The sequence below is a fragment of the Pan troglodytes genome, chromosome 5 (assembly GCF_028858775.2).
Source record: "Pan troglodytes isolate AG18354 chromosome 5, NHGRI_mPanTro3-v2.0_pri, whole genome shotgun sequence".
NCBI lineage: Eukaryota > Metazoa > Chordata > Mammalia > Primates > Hominidae > Pan > Pan troglodytes.
This window is the reverse complement of record NC_072403.2, coordinates 31,523,334-31,546,943: the sequence shown is the minus strand read 5'-3', so window position 1 is coordinate 31,546,943 and position 23,610 is coordinate 31,523,334. Positions and strand designations below refer to the sequence as shown.

The 23,610-nt window shown below is 37.0% G+C and overlaps 1 protein-coding gene across 16 annotated transcripts in view; it reads right to left on the bottom strand.

The window, feature by feature from the left end:
* CARMIL1 (capping protein regulator and myosin 1 linker 1) overlaps positions 1–23,610 on the bottom strand; it is a 340,308-nt gene that overhangs the window by 41,461 nt on the left and 275,237 nt on the right. For 10 of the 16 annotated variants that reach the window (XM_009450613.5, XM_054686631.2, XM_054686635.2 and 7 more), the window contains 2 exons: positions 22,275–22,424; positions 2,125–2,142 (listed from right to left, as the gene is read on the bottom strand). In XM_009450613.5, coding sequence (XP_009448888.2) covers positions 2,125–2,142; positions 22,275–22,424 — 168 coding nt within the window. The remainder of the gene's footprint in view (positions 1–2,124; positions 2,143–22,274; positions 22,425–23,610) is intronic. The other 6 variants (XM_003311043.6, XM_530908.8, XM_054686632.2 and 3 more) reach the window with 1 other exon arrangement.

Below are 23,610 nucleotides of genomic sequence, written 5' to 3'. Positions count from 1 at the left end.
AACATATAAAAATATGTAGTATATATAAAATAAATGACAATATATAGTATGTACAGAAAGAATCACATTTGCAAACTCATGTCCATCTGTGAATAGGTCATTCAGCTTAGTTTAATTTCATAGACATAATTAAGAAACACACGAAATCATCAGGATAATTTGATGGTTGATATCACTCAAAGGGGAGCTAGTTTTCTCCTCTTGGTCTTGTTTTCCAATGCTTCAAAGCCCAGTATAGAAAGCTTGAATATCAGAAAAACTCACTCTAATGTATTTTACTTGCTTTCCTTTACTTTGTGTGCTTTTTACAAGGGTAAGTAACTTCTAATTACATTTCCCATAAATCTATACCTATCATATCTTGTAGTTCTGAAGTTTTGGCACAGAGCCAATGGTCTTTTGCTAAAATAGAATTTGTAATCAGGCTAGTTTCTACAATTGGTATTAAGAAGGCAACCCAGCTTCTGTATCTTTCCTTCATGGGATTTAAGTGCAACAACAGAGAAAAAAAAACTCAATCTCATTTCTCCCATATTTTTATTACTTTTCTTTGGAAGTAATTCTTCCTTAGTTTTACAGAAAATGTGGACTTCCTTAATCTTATTGGCTTATTCCTACAATGCCATTACATGTAAACCTAAAGCAAGAGGAAATATAACAATGTACTATAATTATCCACCTAAGTGTATATTTAGGAGCAAATATTTAATGTTTGTCTAGAAATTTGGTTTATTTGCGCTCCTTCCTCCTCCCCTCCCCAACTGTTGGGTTGATGAATTACATCCCAGAAAAAGAAAACAATCTGACTTTACCATCTTCTTTAACACTGTTAGCTCTCTTTTTTTGTACCAAAATGAAAGGGTCAATTTTTTCCAACTGTTTCTTAGTCCTTATTGACCTTTCCCTGACATTTGTTAATGCCTAAGTACTTTCTGAGTCAGAGAAATCACAAAGTGTCCATCAGATGAAGGGGGGTCAGCGTTTGAAAAAAAAGAGGTACATACTGCAAACGGACCTCTCATCAATCAATGGTTAACACTGTCAACTTGAGGCCTAGACAAAATTAACTTATCTTAAAAAATGCATCTTGCAAGCAATAACGTATAATTTTCAAAACCCATATCCCAAAAAAGTATGAGGAAAAAGGTGTTAAACCCTTATTTTAAATGTAATTTTAGCAGGAAAATCTTAAACACAGACTTCTTTCTTGTCCTAACATCACAAATCATCAATAAATCCCCATTGTGGCAGACACTGTGAACAAAAAGGCCACAACTCTATTTTCTGAGAATCCAAAAGCATCAATGCCTACATTACTCTGAAATTGTACTCATTCGATCAAATTTTTATAATGAATTTTAAACTATTCTGCACATAGCTCAATTGAGATATGTCTACTTTTACTACAAGTTAAAGACTAATCTTGGAACCTTTCAAACAACGTAACATTTTTTTCCTGTCAAACCCACTTTTAACATGTAATTCCTAGACATACTTTTTTTTTTTTTTAATGAGAGTCAAATTGCTTAAGTCACCATAAAAATAGAAAGAGGTGCTTTGTTTTTGCCACATTTGCTCAAAGAATAATAAATAACACTCTCACTCCAAGTTCAAGAATCCATAATTACTTCCCCCCACTACCAAGGCTGTAGAAAGAAAAAAAAAAAATAACAATACCAGCTGAGAAGAAGATTAGGAAAGTTCTCCTAATATAAGAAGCAAATCATAATGTCGATTTTCTACAACCCCGGGCCCGAAACAAGTAATATGACAAGAATCAGGAAAAAAATCTTAAAAGTAATCATGTCTTTATTATTGTTATTATTACATGAATGGAATAAGCACTTGTCTCCTCTTGAATGTTTGTATCCTCTTCATCAACACTCTGCTTGCTTTCAGGCACATGGCTGGAGATATTTTAAATTCATCGCCTGTTTTGCTAGCTGAACCATCTTGCAAAATCCAATCTTGTCTCTAAATTGTTGCCTATTTCATTCAGGATCTGCAGATGGACGACGACACTACAGTCTCCTGGGAGACCAGCCAGGCAGCACAGAAGCAAATGGAGCACAAGAATATAAAGTAGTACAGCCAGAAACCGCAGAGCCACCAAAAAATACTTACACTTGTACAGCAGAGAGTCTCCATGCAGCAAAAAGAAAGAAAAAAAAATATGAATGGAAGAGAGATAAAGCAACAGCATTACTAGAAAAGGGGAGGGAGAGGGATACCATTCACAAACAAAGAAACAGAAAAGCTAAAACACATAAAAAGCCTTCATAGCAAAGGAATAAGGCAGGAATGAGGCCAACATATTAACGGCTTAAGACATCCAGTCTAGCTTTTTATAAGCAGAAGCACAATTACAGCTTGAAAAATTTCAGAAACTCCTAACCTACAGATATTATGTCTCTTGCTAGGTGTGTACAAAGTGATATTTACCAACCCCACAAGGCATTAACCTCATTTGGGGGATGGTGGCTTTATCAGCTCCAAAGCACATAATGGACACAGCAGCGGATGGTTGTTAAAGAACCCCATGCAAGTCCTGGCTCCTGGACCACAGGACCAGTCTCAACAACTAAGTGGGGACAGTGTATCTGCAGGCATGTACAGGCGTCTCTTCTGGGGCCATTTACATCATTCTGTGCTCCCACTGCATTTTAGGAGCAGCAGCTTTGAATTCTTTTGCTTCTTCAGTCATTAAAACTTTTCAGGAAAAGATCTGATGACAGGATTCAGCACAAGTTACCTACCCACAGTGTAATTCAATATTGATGATACCTTATACCTTAGTGGGAATTTAGGTCACCTTACATTTTACATTACATCTCTAAATAATTTTTTTCTTTATTTTCTTTCCTTCTCCATTCACCTTAGATTTAAAAAAAAAAATCTCTAAATAATTCTTAAAACTCCATTGGTCATCATCAAATTTTGTTAGGGCATCCTCTTCTTAGTCTGAATGAATAATAATTATTCTGAAATAATAATGATGAATTTAAAAATTCATTTATAAAAGAATTTTTAAAAACAAAAAAGAAGTCCAATTGTAGAATGCAAGTCTTTGTGAAAGCGAAGTGTCAGGGGTTGAGGGATCCTTTCCAAACCTCCTGAGGAAGGCCACCTACTCCTTCCACCTGGGGCTGGGGCTTTCTTTTTTCCAAGTTCTTTATTTTTCATGTCAATTATTTTCAATATAAAATGGGATGGAAATACAGGGCTCCTCAATTTGTGAATGTAAATGATTTGTGTCTCTTTAAAGTAAAGGCAGCACATAAGTAAAAAGCATTCCCTATAACCATCACCATCATTGGCACCAGTATTACGTGCTTATCAGAAAGGCTTCCACTGGCAAAGTCCTGAAAAATTCTCATTCTTCACATTTCTGATTTCATACTTGATTAGGCAATTTACTTCAAATATAACTCATTCTATGACCCATTAAATTAGCAGGAAAACATCCTTGCTGGATCAAAGGAGAAAAAGTAAAAATATATTTTCAAATATATTTTCCTGAATTGCCCAAACAAAGACTCCTGCCCTGTCCTAACTCATGGCCCTCAGAAGCTTTCTTAAAGGTATGACTATGAATACATACATAAAAGAGTTACAGCTGATGGTTAAGTCCCATAGATGAGTTTTTACTTTCCTTCTCTTTGTGAAAGATTAATTCAACAAGAAAAGTAGTCTGTCCCAATTATCCACCTAAAGATCATTATAAGTGATGGTGAGGAACCTTTCAATTGGTTCAACTCCTAAAATGACAGGCAAGCAAAAAATGTTCCCACGAAGAAGGAAAGCATGGCAACAGACATTTCAACTTTTTGATAGAAGGAAGATTAATAGTTCATTCTGCTACTCTTGTCCATTCTTTGGAACTCATTTGGGCTACACTGACTTCAACATCCCCCCATTAGGACAAGGGCAAGGGAAGGAGTATGTCTCATGCTCATGGCTTTGGCATCCAAGAACTGGGCATGAATCCTGAACCTGCTACTTACTGGGTTATGGGACTTTAACCAATGTTTTTGCAAAGTCAGCTTCCAGTTTTCTAGTTTGTAAAATAAATTGTGAGGATTAAATAAGATAATAAATACCAAGTGCTTAGCACAGTGTCTGGCAAACAGTGCCAATCAGTGACCTCTCAGTGCTTCAATAATTGGCTGTGATTATGAGGTTAATATCATTTTTAAAATTCTTCTATTCCCAAAGAGAGAGTATTAAGGAGGGGGGGCCATTAATAAGAAATAGATTTATAACAGCAAAAAAGTGACAACAATCAAAAAGCCAATCAGTAGAGGAATAACTAAAATTAAAGGAACATCAATTAAAAGGAAAAATAAAAACTACCTGTAGCAACATGAACATGTCTCAAAATATAATACTGAGTGAAAAAGGCAAGTTTCAAAAAAGATACACGTGGTACGATGCCATTTATGTAAACTCTAAAACATGCAAAATAATATTATACACTGTTCATGAATACATGTATGTTTGAACACAAAAAACAAACAGGAAGTGTCCAACTGAACTCATGAGAGTGCCTCAGGAGAAACGGGGAGACGCTTGAGATTGTTAGTAGTGGTCAAATGATGCTATTACATTATCTGTGATGCCCTGTATTGTTTAAGATTCAACAAATGCTACCAAGCACATACTGTGCATCAGGCATTCTTGGAGAAAGGGGTGGGTCTAGCAGTGAATAAGAGAGAGAAGCTCTTGCACTCCTAGTGTGTGTGTTCCAGTGTATATTGGCAAAACAAAGATTCTAACATGTTAACAGGTGGCTCTTCAGGGTGTTAGGAACACAGGTATTTGGCATTTGTGAGTAATTTTTGTAATTTCTTAGGAATGTCCCAAAAAGTTTATTTAGGAATACTTAAAGAAATCACTCTGGTCATGGTATTGACCGATTATCTGGACTTACTATTCTGCAGACACTCTAATAGGAGCCTGTCTGAATGACCATATACTTCCACCACCTTTGCTACCTCCTGATGGATAACAATGACAAAGACACCAACCAGATCATAATAGCTTGGGGATGGAAAGTGATCAACTACAACACATGGAAAGAAACTTTAAAGTTTCTTGAAGTAACTCGGAGTTGTTCTGTTTGTGTAAGTGCTTGATAAGTGTTAGTGCTGCTCTGTGGAAGTGTTAAAAAGTGTCTGGCTTCCTGATGTTCAGGAACTATTGTTTTCCAGAGCCCAAGAACTCAAATTAAATAAAAATCCCAGTGCCACATCCTCTTCATGTTCTTTATCATGAACCTCACATGTAAGGGATTTTTTAAAAAAATTAATATTAACCTTAATAGAATTCACTCTATCAGAAATACACAAATGTTTTGCCGGTCATTTCAGCACCTCCTTTTAATACAGAACTGAGATGGACTAGATGGTCAGAACTGGACAGACTGGGTGAAGGGGAAAAAAGCCAGTTAGTTAAAAAAATAAGGAAATGAAGGGTTTTACCACTAAGCAAAAAAGAAATAAGCAAAAAAGGATTTTTTTTTTTTTTTTTTTTTTTGCTTAGAGGTAAACTCTCCGTTTTCTTATTGCTGGCAAAAAAACTGGCAGAGGTGTCTTTTGGCCACTGTCTCATCAGTCCTCCCTCAGTCTCCAGGGGAAGAAAAGCAGAAAACCTACAAGAATTTCAACTACAGAGTCACCTTGTCAAGTATGTTTACTTTTAAAAATGAGTTTAGAATAGAAACAGGAGGTGTGTAGGCAGAGAGAATTCTTTTTATCTAATGGCCACGAAATTTACTATAGCATCCTTTAACATGAAAAGTAATTTTTTTCATTTTAATGAAATGAAAATGGTTTTCATGTAATAGACAGCAGAACACTTTTTGAAACATCTTAAGCAATGTGTCAAAAACACATGATAGATAAATGGGATAATTTGGGTGACATAGGGGAATGCCTAGAGTGGCTCAAAGGATTTCCTTTAGGTGCCCCTCCCCATCCTGCTCCCCTTGGTCATCCCTGGGGAAGACAAAATGAACATCTCTTGGGTGAAAAACATAAGCCAGGATTCTGTCTTGTTCACTTCTAGATCCCCAGAGCCCATAGAGGGCTTGGCATATAATGGGCCTTCAAGAAGTGTGTGTTTGAATGAATGAACTGAATCAGTGCTTTAATCCAGTGCGCTCCCCACATTCAGGTTCTATAGACTTGTTCAAAAAGAAAATATTACTAGTACCAACCATTGTTACCAAAAAGGGCATTTAGGCACAAAGATAAAATAGTAAAGACTTATTTATTATAAACAATAGTCCTTTAGAGACATTTATTTTCATGAAAAATCTGGTGTCTGTATTTTTTCTATTTCTTGTTACACAGACAAAAAGTTCCTCATGGACCCTAGTGATTCATGTACTGATGTCCACCTTTTTTTTTTTTTTTTTTTTTTTTTTGAGACAAGGTCTGGCTCTATCACCTAGTCTGAAGTGCAGTGGCTCAATCTCGGCTCATTGTCCAACCTCTGCCTCCTGGGCTTAAGCCATCTTCCCACTTCAGCCTCCTGAGTAGCTGGGACTACAGATACGTACCACCATGCCTGGTTAACCTTTGTATTTTTTGTAGAGATGGGGTTTTGCCTTGTTGCCCAGGCTGGTCTCCAATTCCTGAGCTCAAGCAATCCTCCTGCCTTGGCCTCCTAAAGTGCTGGGATTACAGGCATGAGGCATGAGCCACTGCACCCAGCTATGATGTCCACCTCCTTAAACAATACACTTTTCAAATACATACACCCACTCTTTTTCCCCAACTATTTATTTTGAACATATTCAAATTTAGCAAAATTAAAAGGACAAGGATAGTCTAATAAATACAAATATACTCTTCACTTAGATTCAGCAATTGTTAACATTTTGTCACACAAAATTACTTTATTTCCTTCATTCTTATCTCTCTCTAACACAAACACAGAAAAAAAAAATTCTGACCCATTTAAAGGTTGTTGACATCTTGACATTTCTCCCTTAAATACTTCTGCATGAATATCCTAAGAATCATATTTTCCTATATAACCATACATTATTATCAACATCTAAGATAATGAACAGCAATTGCATAATATCTAACATACACACTATAGTCCATATTCAAATTCCCCCAACTGTCCCTCAAGTGCCTTAAAACATCCCCTCCCCTTTCGGGATCTTAATAGAGAATGCACTCATTATATAGGGTAATGTCTCTTCAGGCTCTTTCACCTAGCACATCCTCCCTCCCCACTCCCATCCCCACCTTTCTTTTTCATAATACTGACTTTCTTCATAAATCCAGGCCGATTGTTTCACAGACTGCCTCACATGCTATATTTGTCTGATGGTTTCCTCATGATTAGATTCAGTGAAACATTTTTAGCATGAATACCACATACGGGATGCTGTGAACTACTGACTGAATCACAGTGATTGGCACATATGTCAGGTTGTTCCACTACTGGTAAGACTGACCTTGATCCCTTGATTAGCATGGGGACTTTCCAGCTGTGCTCCATTGTAAAGTACTCATTCCCTTGGTAATTAATAGTAACTCTATGAGGTGATACTTTTAGTCCACGTAGATTTTTAAGCAACTATTGGTAATCCTTGCCTGAATTAATGGATATGATCAGAACTGCAAAATTATAACTTTCTACTTCTTTCATTGTTCTTCTATTTATTAGGTGCCATTCCTCTGAAAAGAGAACATTTCCTCTCTTACAATCCTCTGTACTGGCATTTCGATGTTTTCTGAGTATTACTATGAATGCATGGTTCTCTAATACTTCAATGTATCTTAAACTACTAGTCATTATGCTTTTTGGTGCTCAGAATGTCTCAGTGAAGCCCTTTCAACTGGATTTTCTGAGCTCTGAAATGATCCCATTGAATTTAGAGCTAATCATTGCTTTTTGATATAAAATATCCTAGACCTACCTTCCCTGTTTAATGAACTAGATTATAAAAACTAAATACTTAGTACTAGATTTTCAGCTCAACGAGAAAACTCAGTAATTTTTAATTGACTTTTACCCTCAATATCTAACCAAACAGTATTATCACATTTGTAGTTTACAAAAAGTAATTTTTGTGCATTTCCATTTTTAAAAGTCTGAGATGGTGTAAATCTCACTAAGAAAAAGAGATACCTAATTCTTTCTAAGACAATTGTTGGACAGCATAAAGTATTCCTTTGCAAGCCTAGGAAGAAAAGGTATAGGGAAGTTATAACTCTGAGAAAGCTGCAATAAATCAATGGACAAAAGGAGGAACGATATGTAGAGATTTAGTGATGTGCCACATTTCCTACTAAACACAACATTAAATCCAGCTATTCATGCTACACTCATTAACTTTTATATCCAGAGTCTCATTTCACATAAAAGTTAAACTGGCATCATGATGTTAAAACAAAAACATTTAGGGAACGGCACTGATGAGAGACTATTGAAAAGATCATGGTAGAGAACTATTTTGAAATTAAAATGTTTTCCTTATTTTCCAGATCTGCACAGTTTTTTGATACAAAATATTTATCTTCCTTTGTCACATTTTCTCCAGGAAACAGGAAATGCCTCACTTTTTATTCCTCATAACTCATCTTGCAACTGCTGCAAAAGTAAAAATTCACGTTTGAATGTTCTCCTTAAAAATCAAATAAAATCTAATACATTTTTCTTAAGAGTAGTCCAAAAATAGAATTCTCTGGCACTGATTTCAAGCAAATATCTTGCCACCACAATGTGTGTGACTCCTGTTGGGCACAGAAGCATGATGTTTATTACTACAAGATCAGGTATATATCCCTGTAGCATTATAAATTTTTAAAAAGTGGGAAAATGCCGGGTGCAGTGGCTCACGCCTGTAATCCCAGCACTTTGGGAGGTCGAGGCGGGCAGATCACGAGCTCAGGAGATCGAGACCATCCTGGCTAACACGGTGAAACCCCGTCTCTACTAAAAATACAAAAAATTAGCTGGGCGTGGTGGCGGGCGCCTGTAGTCCCAGGTACTCCAGAGGCTGAGGCAGGAGAATGGCGTGAACTCGGGAGGCGGAGCTTGCAGTGAGCGCCACTGCACTCCAGCCTGGGCCACAGAGCGAGACTCCGTCTCAAAAAAAAAAAGTGGGAAAATTATTTACTTTATTGCAGTAGTAAGCAAGATGTTAATCTGATGGTCATAAAAACTTGAATAGCATTTTAATATTTTCTTTATTGTGAAAACATAAACAAAGGGGAAAACCCTACTGAGTATTAAACTTGAGGTATTTTAAGTCGCAATCTTGGAAAATCCATGTTAAAATGAAAGGCAAAAACTAGGAGTTTAGGAGAAGATTTAAATACTTTCCTCTAGAATGGACATCATAGTTCAGTGACATCAAGATGAATAATCAAAATTAGCCTAAATTCTTCAGGTAACACATTTGCTCCCTTCATGGAATATCAGCTTTATAATGATGACAAAAATTAGTAGTTAACAACAACACTGCCACCAACAAAAACCAGGTTAAATATAACAATTATTTTACTGCTTTAAGAAACTTGAGTCAAATAAACTACAGAGGTACCAAGTAAAAAGAGTGGAGGGTGATTTTGGGGCCTGGTGAGTTAGGATCCTAGTTATAGAGCTGTGGTAGTCAATCTGTAATCAGAAGACATGGTTCCTATACTTTTTAACCACAGAGCAAGTGGTTCCCCAAGCTTTACTGAAATTAGGCCCTAAAATCCCAACTCTTCAACCTCAAACAGAGCTTCAGGGAAAGACGGCTTATCACCAAAACTCTGAAACCTGCTCCAGCTTGGAAACCAAGATTTTCATCATGCTCAGTTTAACTCCTTTTAATCAACATCCCTACTGAATGAATTCTAAAGAGAGATTCTCAAAAGAGTGAATTCTCAAGATATCACTCTCTAAATTACAGATCAATTATTTTGATAGTTATTTTTCCATAACTTCAGATCATCATTCATACACTCTATTCTACCTATGAGAACATCTGTCAAAAAAATATGCAATATTATTTGCTGCTTTTAATCTTTTGTGGCTTTGATCTCATTTTAAAATGAATTATCGATTTACAGCCAAGGTATAATGAAAAGTTGGGTACATTTTCTATCAAACATATGACTTATATGCCACTAGGGCATTATTTTCTAACAAAACAAAACTGGCTTTCAGAGCATAATGAGGGCAATCTCTTAGCTAATGTTTGATTTAATGTTAACTGGAACAAACCCCATATGAATCTTCCAGTGACATTCTCCAACGTTTAAAGTTTCAATATCAAATAACCACATACAGGTGGCCAGTTCATTCAGTTACCTAGAGGGAAGAGGCCACACAGTGCACAACTAGAAGCATTACTAAGGTTTTTATGGCCATGATAAAGAATGCTCTGAAATCTTTTTCAGGAAAAAAAGTCATTTTGGCCATGCTGAATTAAGTTTGGCATTTGGGGATTTCCATTAAGTACTTGGCTCAAGGGCTGAGGTGGATTTGCAGCTGCTTTCAGATAAAAACCCTGTCTTGATTTGCAGGTACCCACCCTACAGCTCGGCTCTGGCTAGAAGGTCTTCTGTCTGGACAACAGAAATGATCACATACCCCAATTTGGATAATCAAATGTTAGATCCAAAACTTGCAGCACTAGTTTCCAGGTTAAGTCTCCACCCTTAGCCAGCAAGAAGAATAGAGCACCATGTGGTCCTAGGCTGGGCACTGATCCTTAAGTTTGCTGTATTACAACTCCTTCAGGTTTTCTTTCCTCTTAACTCTGTTCACCCCACTTTACCTCTTTAATTTCTATTAATTATTAAATCTGCTGCCTAAAATAGTTTCTCAAATAAGTCAGAAACACATATAAATCCAAGAAATACATTTATATAAGGCTATATAATCTAGACAAGAATTTATAAAAGAAATCCCTTGCAGTTATATTTGGAGCATGGAAGTAATTTTTTTGGTCCAGTTTCCAAGTGTTACTTTTCAGAATGAAAGTCAATGTGATTTTCTTCAGCACATACATCAAAGGCCAAAGCTAAAAACCATTTATTTTATATTTTGATTTTTTTAAAGGATAGGCTTGTGATAGAGGTTTGGCCTCGGCCCTGAGAGATGGAAGAAATCTTAAATATAAATTCCAGTAGTGACAGAGGTTTCCTCTGAGGCACATTTAGGGAACCTGAGAATTTGACAGGCCCATTTCACTCTCTGAATGTCTACATGTGAGCTGAAGAATGAAGCTTAACTCATCCCAACTTTAATTGATGTTTCTAAACTATAACAGTACAATTAGAAATTTAGACAGAATCACTTAATTTATCTACTGTGACCTAATCTTAAATGGCCAAAAGCATAATGTGGAGTGGAGTCATGCACTAGTTTTCTTTCTCCCTCCACCCACATTCAGGCCACTTCTTTTTGTCATTCCCAAATTTCAGCCCAAGTAAATCTACCCTACTTGTTCCCTCCTCAGAAAGTCTTTAATCTCAGAGAATATTTGGTTAAACCTGAGATTCTATCAGGCAAGAAGGAAAACAATCCAATTCAAAGTTAGGGCAAGAAGTACAGCCTGATTAACCACAAGGGCTGAATTTGGAAGCATCACATGTGTTATATGTATGGGCAGCTTCCAGGGGCAGAGTCCTCTACCCCAGATCTTTCTGCTGTTTCCATCAGTTCAGGCATCTACAATCCATGCCATTGCTTGCCCCATAATTGGAGGAGGTATGGATTTGCTACCATAGGTTAGTATCTCCCCCAGTTCCACTGAGAATAATAAACCTCTATAAAGAAATAATTGGCCCGTGGGAATAAAGATACTATCCACCGAACACTCAGTGTAAGCCCTCAGTGCAAAGGCTCTTTCCCACCACAAACCTCTCCTGGGTCTTTGTTTCCTGGGATTCAGGCCAGCCTGAAGACCACGACTTCTGCAGACAGAGAACGTGTTTGAGAGTCAGATCATGTGGAGTTGGGCTTTCAGCTGCAGCTACTGCTTATTGCAATGTGATGGGGGAAAGTGTGTTAACATCCCTGACTTCTAAGAGTCTCATCTGAAAAATGGGTTAAAATAGCTACCACACCTGGCTGCTATGACAAAGCACTGGTTACAGTGGGTGGGTGGTTTTAATCTCTTTCTCCTCAGCAACTTGCTGACAGCTTGGTAATCTATAATGTTCTCATTAATTGAACCTCATCAGTTTAAAGATAACTTTTTCATGCAAGAATTATTTTCTATAGCTCCCAGATTAATCTGCTATTACTGATATTTATTGATGGCATTAGCTATATAGAAATCAATAACATGTAATTCCAGTTCTTTCAAGAAGCATACAAAGAAAACCCATGCAAGTAATTATAATTCAAAGCCAGGAGGAGGGAAATGAATTTTACTTAGCAATTTTGTGCCAGGCACTGCTCCAGATACTGGGGATATGTGGTCAACAGCACAAAGTCCTGGCCCGCCAGAAGCTTATACCTTCACAAGTAAGTAAGACCACTTCAAGTTCTAATAAGTGCTAAGATAATATAATATGCGAGGTGACTGGAAGGCTTCTTTGGCTCAGAGGATCAAGGACAACTTCTGAGAAAGAAACACTGGAATTGTGACCTAAACAGTGCGAAGACAGCCATGGGACAAGTTGGTGGAGAATATTCCAAGGTGAAGGAACAAGAGCTGAGATGGGAGCCTGGACAAGTTCTAGGGAAAAGCAAGAAAACCACCAGTGGCTGGAGGGAAGAGAACAAAGGAGAGACTAAAGTAAGATTAGGAGACAGAGACAGAAGGCAGACCATGTAGGACCTTATGGACCATGAACCTTATTCTGGGTACAATGTGAAGCTATCAGAGGATTTGACACCTTAGATACCAATCTGATTTCCATTTAGAAAACTCTTCTGGATACTGAATAGGGGATCGATTGACTGCAGAAGCAACAGTGAAGGTAGATGTGTGAGGTACAAGCCTGTTTCAAGAGTCCAGACAAGAATCAAACATGTCTTGGATGAGGGAGGGAAGACAGATTTGGACAGTGAAAGAACAAGAGAGATTGAGGCTGACAGGTAGAGTTCAGAACAAATGGGTAGAAATAGAAAGTCACAAAGCTGATGGTGAAGCCTTAGGGAGGGAAAGGGGGAACTCAATGATTCTATTTGGGACATACTATATATGAGATACTTTTTGAACAGCTAATTGGAGATGTCAAGTAGGAAGCTGAAAATATGTACCTGTAGCTGAAGGTAAATTTTTATTTTTATTTTTTATTTTTTTGAGACGGAGTCTCACTCTGTCGCCAGGCTGGAGTGCAGGCTGTTTCGGCTCACCGCAACCTCCAACTCCTGGGTTCAAGCAATTCTCCTGCCTCAGCCTCCTGAGCAGCTGGGATTACAGGCATGTGCCATCATGCCCAGCTAATTTTTGTATTTTTAGTAGAGACAGGATTTCACCATGTTGGCCAGGATGGTCTCGATCTCCTCACCTCATGATCTGCCCGCCTCGGCCTCCCAAAGTGCTAGGATTACAGGCGTGAGCCACTGTACCTAGCCGCTGAAGGTAAATTGAGATAAATATCATGAATGTGAAAAAAGAACAATGCTGATAGAACTGAAGAGGCAATGATCACTTCAGGGAAGGCAGTCTGGTGAGCGCACCTGTACTGTGGCTTTACTTGGGCATGGATGACTCCTTATTCAGACTTGACTACTGAGCCCCAGAGCTACTCCTGGACATCACAACCAGGGCCTTGTGAGTACCTCAATCTTGATGAACAAAACAGAAGTCACCACTGTTTCTGCAAAAACCTAGCCCATCTTACAGCTTCCTCACCTTTGGTGGCTGCTTGCTACCTTAAAAATAAACAAATAAACAACAAACAAACCCTTAAGTGAGATCTACAAGGTTCTGGGTGATAAGGCTCATGCCTTCCCTTCCAGCCTCCCCAAATTGGGTTCCTCAATTTATACTAGTTCCTCAAATTGCACTGTTCTGTCTTCACTCCAGAGCTCTATATGTGCCACTCTCCCTACTAAATTTACTTACTCATTTTCATTCCAGCAAACTTCTCTTTCTCATGCCATCTCTCATTGTACCAGCAGCTACTGAGGGCCTAGTATGTGCCAGGCATGATGCATAGAACCTTCCTCCAGGAAGCCTTCCTTAACAACACCCCTCCCCCAGGCTGGGCTGGATACCACTTCTCTGTGCTTCCATAGCAACCTGCCTACCTTTACCAGAGCACTTTCACACCATATCTAATTTTTCACTTTACTAATGTATAACCACCTCAGTCTGAAAATGAGCTGAGGCCCATATGTAACAGCAATATTTTTTTTTTTTAATGAGTAAAGACAATGAAGAAAAAAATGAAGCCAGAATTACAGCTTAATACAACAAACTATACTTCTTCAGGTACTGCATACTTTTTATAGGTCAAATGCACATTCAGTTCTGAGCCTCTCAGTTAACAATACCAAAGTGAGACACATGGCACAATCCATCGTGTCCATAAGACAGAAGGCAAACTACTCAGAACGTCTACTACTCTTGCCTGCAATCTCACCTGGATGTATCTGTAACAATTGCACTTTAAGATAAAACAGAGTGACAATAATAGTGGTATAGACAGTATAAAGAGTACATATGGTAACAAATTTCATAGGGATATTTATTAAAGTGGTCCTCAATGAAGATCAACAACATAAGGCAAAAGCACTCTTCAGTAAAAATGATTCCATGGGAGCTCAAAACAATGAAACAAACAATGAGCCTATTTACAAGAGGCTCTCCAGGGTACCAAATCCTCTTCTACTCCTGCATCTCTGCTCAGGCCCTTTCCTGACCTGGACAGTGCAGTGGAGAAATAATAAGATCATGCATGAGCTGCTGTGTGGCTAATATTTTGAGAAAGTTGAAACACACCAGGTAGAGAGAGTTATTATAGATGAAAGTTTCTCAAACTTTTTTGACTGTGACCTATTCCTAAGACATATATGTTATTATGTCACACCCCAATTTACACATGCATGTATGTATAACTGAAACAAACATTTGGTGTAATATGATACTTATGGATACATTTTGTATAATATGTTACTTATGATACTTAATATGATACAAAATATATTCATACTTTATGTCAGATCATTTTTTTTAATCCTGGTTGCAACCATTATACGGATTTCATGACTCACTAGTGGGTTGTTACCAAAGGTTTGAAAGATGTAACCTGTATGAATTTAAGCCTTTCTTGATGACCTCATTTCAGTGGTAGATTCATAGCTTCCAGCATCCAAGCAAATTCAAGTGATTTACACAGACGGTGGTTCTGTGATCCAGCAAAACTACCTTGCCACTTCTTCCCCTCAATGTAGCAAGCCTGATGGGTGATACAATGGTTCTTTCACCTTCCATTCCTAGCAAGAAGCCAAGAATACCTGGTATATGATGGATGGACAATAAGCATTTGTTGAAAAAATGAATGGCCATCTAGTCTATGCATGGCTTAAGGGATCTTCTGATAGCTCATCGCTACCTAAGACTTCAACATCAAGTACAACTGCCTCCTCCTCTGGGCTCTGTTGAGAGCCTGCAGCCACCTTCTTCCAGATGTTTCTTTTACCCCATCACCTGGGTAAACAAGTCCTCTTTAAGGACTTCCCATTGTCTTCCTCTTTAGGCAGGTTCTCTCACATACATATATACAGACAAGAATTACATCCTTAGTATTTAAAAACATTGTTTTCTCCAATTTGAATATTGTTTAACTCAGAAATTAAAGAGGAAACCTTTCATCCCAAAGGGATTTGATCTTTTATTCTAACTGGAAAGCAGTGATAATTTGGAGCTTTTTTGACATAAACGAAATGTCGTTGATGCAAATGTCATCATGGCATGTTGAAAAGCATGAGGTTTCTAAGGGAGGAAAAGTAAGACTGAGTTTAGAGAAATTATTTCACTTACTATTGGCTCTACTGTACTCTACCCAGGAGCCATTAAATCTGTGACTGCTTGTAAATAACTTAATTCATTTAGACTCAGTTAAAATTAAAATTCACTTACAATTTTTCCTCCTTAAGTATATTCCTATGTCATATGCACACACACAGAAAATGGAATGGTTTCTGTTTTATAAATCTGCAGGTTACTAGAGACATTTAATATAGTTCATGTTTAGTTTATGATTACAAAATTACCTTTTATAATGATAATTACATGTCAAAATTAAGCTCATAAGAATCACCATTTCCAATCAACAAGTCAGGTGCCCAATTTGGGTGCTGGTTTTGGAATGCCCTGACTAGTCACAATTGGTTCATGTTTGAAGTCATTTTGTGGAGGGATTTATTTAGTATCCCCCATCTTCTCCCTTAGGAGTTTAGCTCCTACTGGGAGCTTTAGGGCTCTGGGAGGTGAAGCCTGCTCTGTTACCTGCAGGGCAAAGGTGTAGGATTCATCTCTTTCTAGAAATAACTGCAATAAGAGGGAAATCTTTTGTCTCTTGGGTGGCCTGTGAGGGCAGTCAACACTGTACCTTAGGCCTTGTTTTAATCCTTTAAAAAAGATGTCTGGCCGGGTGCGGTGGCTCATGCCTGTAATCCCAGCACTTTGGGAGGCCAAGGCAGGTGGATCATGAGGTCAGGAGTTCAAGACCAGACTGGCCAAGATGGTGAAACCCCATCTCTACTAAAAAATACAAAAATTAGCCAGGCATGGTGGCAGGCGCCTGTAATCCCAGCTACTCAGGAGGCTGAGGCAGGACAATCGCTTGAACCAGGGAGGCAGAGTCTGCAGTGAGCCGAGATCATGCCACCGCACTCTAGCCTGGGCGACAGAGCAAGACTCTGTCTCAAAGAAAAAAAAAAAAAGATATCTGGGTCGGATCTCTGGAAGCTCCCTGGAATAGGGCCTCTGATAGTGGTATTCATGTGATTTAAAAATTAAAAGAGTAACTCTGGGTCTTGAGGCAACAATGAACTCTTCAGGGATGGAAGATGCATTCCCGGCATTTTGACAAAGGACTGTAACAAATATTATTCCATCAGAACAAGGATCTCTGAGGAAAGAAATAATAGTAATAATAAAATAAAAAATAAAAAAATACTATTACAAATTTTGAGGAACACACATTAACCATTTTCGTTGGACTCAGAGAGTGTAATTTTGAAACTTAGAATTTGGAAATAAAGGTGTCTTAATCAATTGCTTTCTACTAGTTAAAAAGTTAACTCTGTTTTCAAAAGTAATATCAGTAAGAAAAAGACATTACAGAATAAAATTATAAGAGAAAATTAACAATTATGACTTGAACAACCCTCTGCACATAGTTAATATTAGTGTAAACCATTTTAAATGAGACATATTGACTCAATAGTCTGTGCTTGGCGACACTGTGAATAGATTAGTTCCATTAATAACTGTTGGTACTTGAGAATAAGGCCATTTGTTTAAATTTCTTCTCAAAAATAGTATTTTGACCAAGTCAAATAGACTTTTGCTGAATTTTAGTCTGTATTTAAAAACTTAAAAAATATATACTGAAATTTGAAGTTGAATTTGTTAAGGGAAAATAATTGCTATTTTATCATTGGAGACAGGATTCACAAAGATGCGTTCTGTAATAATTCAAGCTTTTTAAGATTCTTTTCCTAGGAACAGCAATAAGCGGACAAACTGCTCCTCTGCATTGAATATCTTTTGATTTAAAACTGGTATGATGCTCATTAAAATAATTGAAAGAATTACATACAATTAGTGAGCTAGTTATGCCTAAGGAGCAGACACTGGCTCTTCACTCACTTGGCATACTACTTAAATCCCAAACTTCTGCTATTTTTCAAAGATGGTATACTATATATGGTGACAAATTAAATATTTAGAGATAACTAATCAGTAGAACTAAAACTGCATCCTTCAATACCCCAAGGACCAGTAAGACACCAAAGTTCAAAGATATGGTTCAGAATACTGATTTCCTAAGAGCACCCAACTGCAGAAGAACAGATGGTCTGTGAACAATAAAGATTCTAAAGAAATACACGTTTCAGCATGACATATAAGGCATGTGGGTTGAAATGATAAGAAGCATATAGGAAAACTAATTAATCATTGTCACCAACAAAATAACATATATAGAGAGAGGCACAGGAGGTTTCAGGTAAGCCAAAAGTGGGCAACTTCATTTCTAACAATTGGATAACAACTGAACACAGCAGATATTTGACACATGTTTCCAACAATGTTTAAAAACTACAGGCTACCATTATGGTTATATGACACTACGCCTTCTATTTGTGTTTCTGTTCACATGTTCATTTCATCTGGGGCTAGTAAGCACCTATTTTACAGAAATCAATGTGGTATAACTAAATTGAATGCAAATTTTAATCCTTTTGTAAGAAATACCATAGATGAAATCCATATACTCATTATAGCAGACTAGTTAAATGCAGACTCTGGCACCAAACTGCCTGCCTTTGGTTAACCTTGGGTTACTTACTTTACTTTTCTCTCCCTCAGTTTCCTCATTTGTTAAACAGAAGGTATGAATAAGACCTTATTATTCAGGTTGCTATGAAGATTGAACTGGTTAACAGTCACAAAGAGCTCAGAATAGTGCCTGAACATCACAGGTACTACATAAGTGTTAAGCACATGAATAAGAAGGCTTTTTAAACCATTTAATTTTCCGCCCTGCAGTTAAGGAGATGTCAGACTCTCGGGGGCTAAGAGAGTAGACACAGGCTGTAAAACAGTGCAGGTGATTTTAATAGTTAGTGTTATCTTCCTCCCCACTGTGTCCTACCACCTGAACTAGATTACCTCTTAGTTTCTTCTCGTTAAAAGAAAAAGATCATTTATCTTATTGGAAACAAACAAAATTCCCTTTTCTGACACTCTGTTTAAAAAGAACTGCCTTTTTCTTTAACTTTACAAAATTAAGTTTGATTAGAAGCTTAGTTATCCTCCAGCAGATAACAGGTCCCAAGAAATCACTCAAATCATTCTTACTTCAGCCTTTGCTTAGTCAAAACAAAAGTTTAATTGTTGTTGACTAAGTGATGAATTTCTTTCAAAGAAATCAATCGTATGGATTATCGTTTCCAACTCCAGGAAGGTAAACATTAAAATTCAAATTAATATAAATTTCTACACATAACATGCCCTTAAACCTCCCCTAGTGCAATTATAACTATTGGTTTTTTAAAGAGACTTAAGCACTGAAATGGAATTGACATTTGGACCAGGGAGAAATGGAAGAAAACGTGAAGACTAGAAATCCAGGGGCAGGGGACAAAAGGGTTCCCAGAATCTCTGCCCAGTTTCCTAAAGAAATGCTCAAAAATGGGTTTAGTAGCTATGAACATCCTGCACAAAAAATGCCAGGATCTGTGAACAAACTTAAATCTGTGAATAGCAGGTTGGTGATGTGTCAAAGTTCCTTTGGAATTCATAGGGAAAGTTTCACCGTTCTTTGGGCTATAAACAAACATTTTTGGTAATAGTAAAATTACAATATCTCCCAAAGCAATCAAATTCAACAGTGCTGTAGCTCCATCTGTGGCACAAATTCTACCCACCAGGGGTTTTTAATTCCATGAGGGAAAGGTTGCATGCATGTACTTATGTACTTGCCCTTCTGATAGTTTTTCTACACAACAGTTAATCTTGAGTCCTAACTTTCCGGATCACTTAAGATAGAAATGCTGCCAAGGAAAATGCATACATTCATTTAGAAAACGATCACGAATTAAATGCACCTCCCTTTGAAATATGGACTGCAAACTTTTTTCCCCCAATGGCATCGTATGAGGGTCACAGCTTGAAATATCTGGTAATAGATGTCAATAACAAACAATAATGGTTTGCTACTTTGATTATGAAAGGAGGCATTAAAAGAGCAATCTATTGCTCTACTCCTTCCAAATTAGCTATGAGTTTGTACCAGCTCAGAAAATCGATTTCCTTTAGGAGAGGGATCCTTGCGCTTGGGGCAGCTGCTGCCATGTGAATGGTTCTATCTTTGGGTGGCTTGGAATTGATGGTTAGGCTGAAAGTATACACGAAATTATTATCAATAGTATAAAATCCCGACTTGCACTTTTTACACACACAAAAATATGCTTTTTCATTACACTAACAGCAAATTTAACTCTGGTTTTCTACTACTTAACAACTTATTAGCCTAGTTAGAACAATGAATGAAGACAATATTTATTAGAACAAAAGCTGCTTTCATGACTTAAAAACTCATGCCTACCTATATATTCTTTTTTTGATGAAGAGCTCTTGTGTTTCTCTGTCACTCCCTCAACACCCAGGGCCCTGCTCCTCACCCTAGGACTCAACACAGGCTCATCTCAGGAATGGCCCTCCCTGCTTACCTCCTTGGCCCTTTAAACCAGATAAAGTCTACCCTCCTAACGTGGCTTGTCCTGAGAGTTGAATTCAAAGAGATCTACATCTACTCCTGCCTCTTTAGGCATCATGGCAACATGAATGTTTTTACAATGGATGCTGACTCACAAGGGCTGTGCCTGCTGCAGGGCTGTCCCTTAAGTTCTGAGGGTGGTCTTCCAACTGCATTTTTAAAAATTATTCCTTTCCTCCACCCTCAACTCACTCACTTAAAACAAACAAACAATCTTTTTCTTCCTTTCACAAAACTAAACCAAATTAAACAAACAAAAAAACTTACTTCCAAACAAAGTTTACACAGTTTAAAATCAATGTTACAGTAGGTGAGCCAGTCTTTCATAACCAACTTTTCCTCATTCCAAACCACATCATCTATAAACCTAATAAAATACATTTTACTAGCTTGTTTTTTCCTTCACCCTTTTCCAATTTACACATGACCAAATAAATCTGGTAAGAAACGTGATATGTGGAGTTGATTTCAAATTTTTAATTCAAATCTATTTCTTATTATTTATTTTCTTTTAGGGCTAGTCTAAGAGCTTTCCAGAACAATTATCCTATAACATAGTGTCCAACTTCTAATGCCTCAAAAGGCAAACAAACTCAAAATACTTATGAAATATAAATTTTATAATGAGATGGACAACCAAGTTTTTAAAAACTTGACAATTTCCTCCACCCAGATTAAATATATGTGCAGGTTTATATAATTATATAGAAAACTGTTTTTCAGCCTTATTTAGTGATATTAGAATGTTGCTTGCAATCTTGGATTATACATTAGGCTTTCTTTGCTGTTCTCCTTGTATAGGACAGGACTTTACATAGAGAACCCTCAAATATTTTATTCACAGACTTTAAAACATGATAACAGTGGTTTATAAATAAGTAAACTTCTTAACACACTACATTCCCTCCTAGGTTAGAAAAGTAATATCGGCCATATCAGATCCTTGGTGTTCAAAGTTAAAACAAGTACTATTTCTTAACAATGGCTTCATCTAAAAATTACTAAAATCACAAGCTAATGTAGAAACATTTGGACATATAAGTAACCAACACCTAGTCTTACCACCACCACCTCAGATTATAAGGAATTATTAAAAAGTAAACATTTTGTAAGACATAAACATATTGAATACAGAGGATGATATAGACACAAACAATTGTTTCATGGTAAAGTGAGAAGTAGCTATGCTGATTAATATAAATTTTAAAATAACTAAATAGGATTCAGATAAAATTTTCCTTAGAGTGAAAAGGTATTAACAACCTAAATACTCTAGTTATAGGGCCAGATGGATATGCTACATGAAATTTAGAAAATGGATAAGAAATTAAGACCTACAGTTAGGTAAACATTATAGTGTGCATTCCATCTTCTAAAGCACATCAAATCAGATTAACGAAACATAATCTCATCTAAACAGGAAGCCCAAATTTAAGGGTTTGTCAAAAAGTTGTTTAACAAAAGAAAACAGGTAAGACCAAGAAAGAGTCACCCTATATATATTTTTTATTTGAAAAAGTCTTTCTCCACATTTTTAATGGCTTATTTATAATTTTATTTGAAGATATTTTCCTGTCACAAAAACCTTTAAGAGTTACCTAATCTATTTCTCCTAATTAGGAATTTTCCCACTATGGCTACAGGGCCTTAGAAGGGGGCTGAAGCTTCAGCTTTATTCACTTCATTAGCGGCCTCTTTAGGACTTTTCTGAAAGAATTGTCTGAGGGTGGGGACAGTGTTTTGTTTGGTCTGATTTCAAAAGGTGAGATTTGTTTAAAAAAAAAAAAAAAACAATGGCACAGTCCAGTGAAAAGGGTAACGGTACCACCAGAGGATGTGTCTTACCATACAGGTATCCAGATCTTCCAAACGCTCTATCTCTGTTAGCTCCTCCACTGTGATGATGGAACGTTTAACTGGCTTCTCCTCAGCCAGCTCGATCTCTAAGGATTCTTGTTGAGGAAGGGTCTTGCCACGTCTGCTGAAATGGTCAGCCTAGAAGGTCAAGACGTGTACGAGGAGAAATTAAAGCACAGAGAAAGTGCTGGTTAGTAGGATTCCTGAAGATGTCTTCCACAAGATGGCGCAGTGGAGCACAAAGTTGACGAGTGACAAGGACAATTTTTAATACATTCACAGTACAGTAACTTACCTCCTTTTATTATCTTTCTTTGGAGGACAGAGTGTTTTAAGCAATAAGTTATAAATCTCTTAGTAAATGAAGGGACAACATAGTAGTGTTCTTTTTATTAATTTTATTTGATAATTCCTCTGAAGAAATTTCCTTCTATACTAAAAAGTATCTGAGAGTAATAAAACAATTCCAACTTTCATTATTTTTAAAGGACTGAAAAGAAGGAAATTACTAGCAAAATTTTAATTCCTGCTCGCTTTCATTGTTTTCATATAATGAATACCATATTTGATATGATTTCTTAATTTCCAGTGTTATACTTTAGGTAAACATAAAAAATTCAATAAGAGGTAGAATAAGCTTGGCTGAAATTAACAAACTTCAGTGCTGAGCTGATCTGACACCAGGAACTTTGATTTAATTCTTCTGAAACAATGAAAACCAGTTGGCAAGTCCACGGAAACTTTGAGAACGTTTACAAACTTAAGTTGGTGAAAATGGTATCTGAAAGTCATTGAAAACAAGGTTTCATTTTGAAGATAGTATTTCCTTCACATGAGACTTAATCTCTTTCCTTATAATCTAAATCAGCAGTATTAATGTTAAAATGAAGTTCAAACCAAAAGTGCATTCAGCAAATTTTTTCTCAATTAAAAAAATCAATACTTTCTGAGTAAATTCTTTAAGAAAAAACAAACGCAAAAAAGGGAAAAATTCAAACTTTCAGTGTAGTTCTCACATGAAGATTTCTGTTAGTATAATATGTACTATTTGTGTCATAAGTAAGCATTTTAAGGCCATTCCTGGAGCCATGGGTTATCAATAAACTGTTTCTAAAATAAGTTTATTTTAAAAGGATGCTCTAGGCCAGGTGCAGTGGCTTATACCTGTAATCCCAGCACTTTGGGAGGCTGAGGCAGGTGGATCACTTGAGGTCAGGAGATTGAGAAAGGATTTCACATGGTGAAACCTCATCTCTACTTAAAATACAAAAATTAGCCAGGTGTGGTGGCACACACCTGTAATCCCAGCTACTCGGAAGGCTGA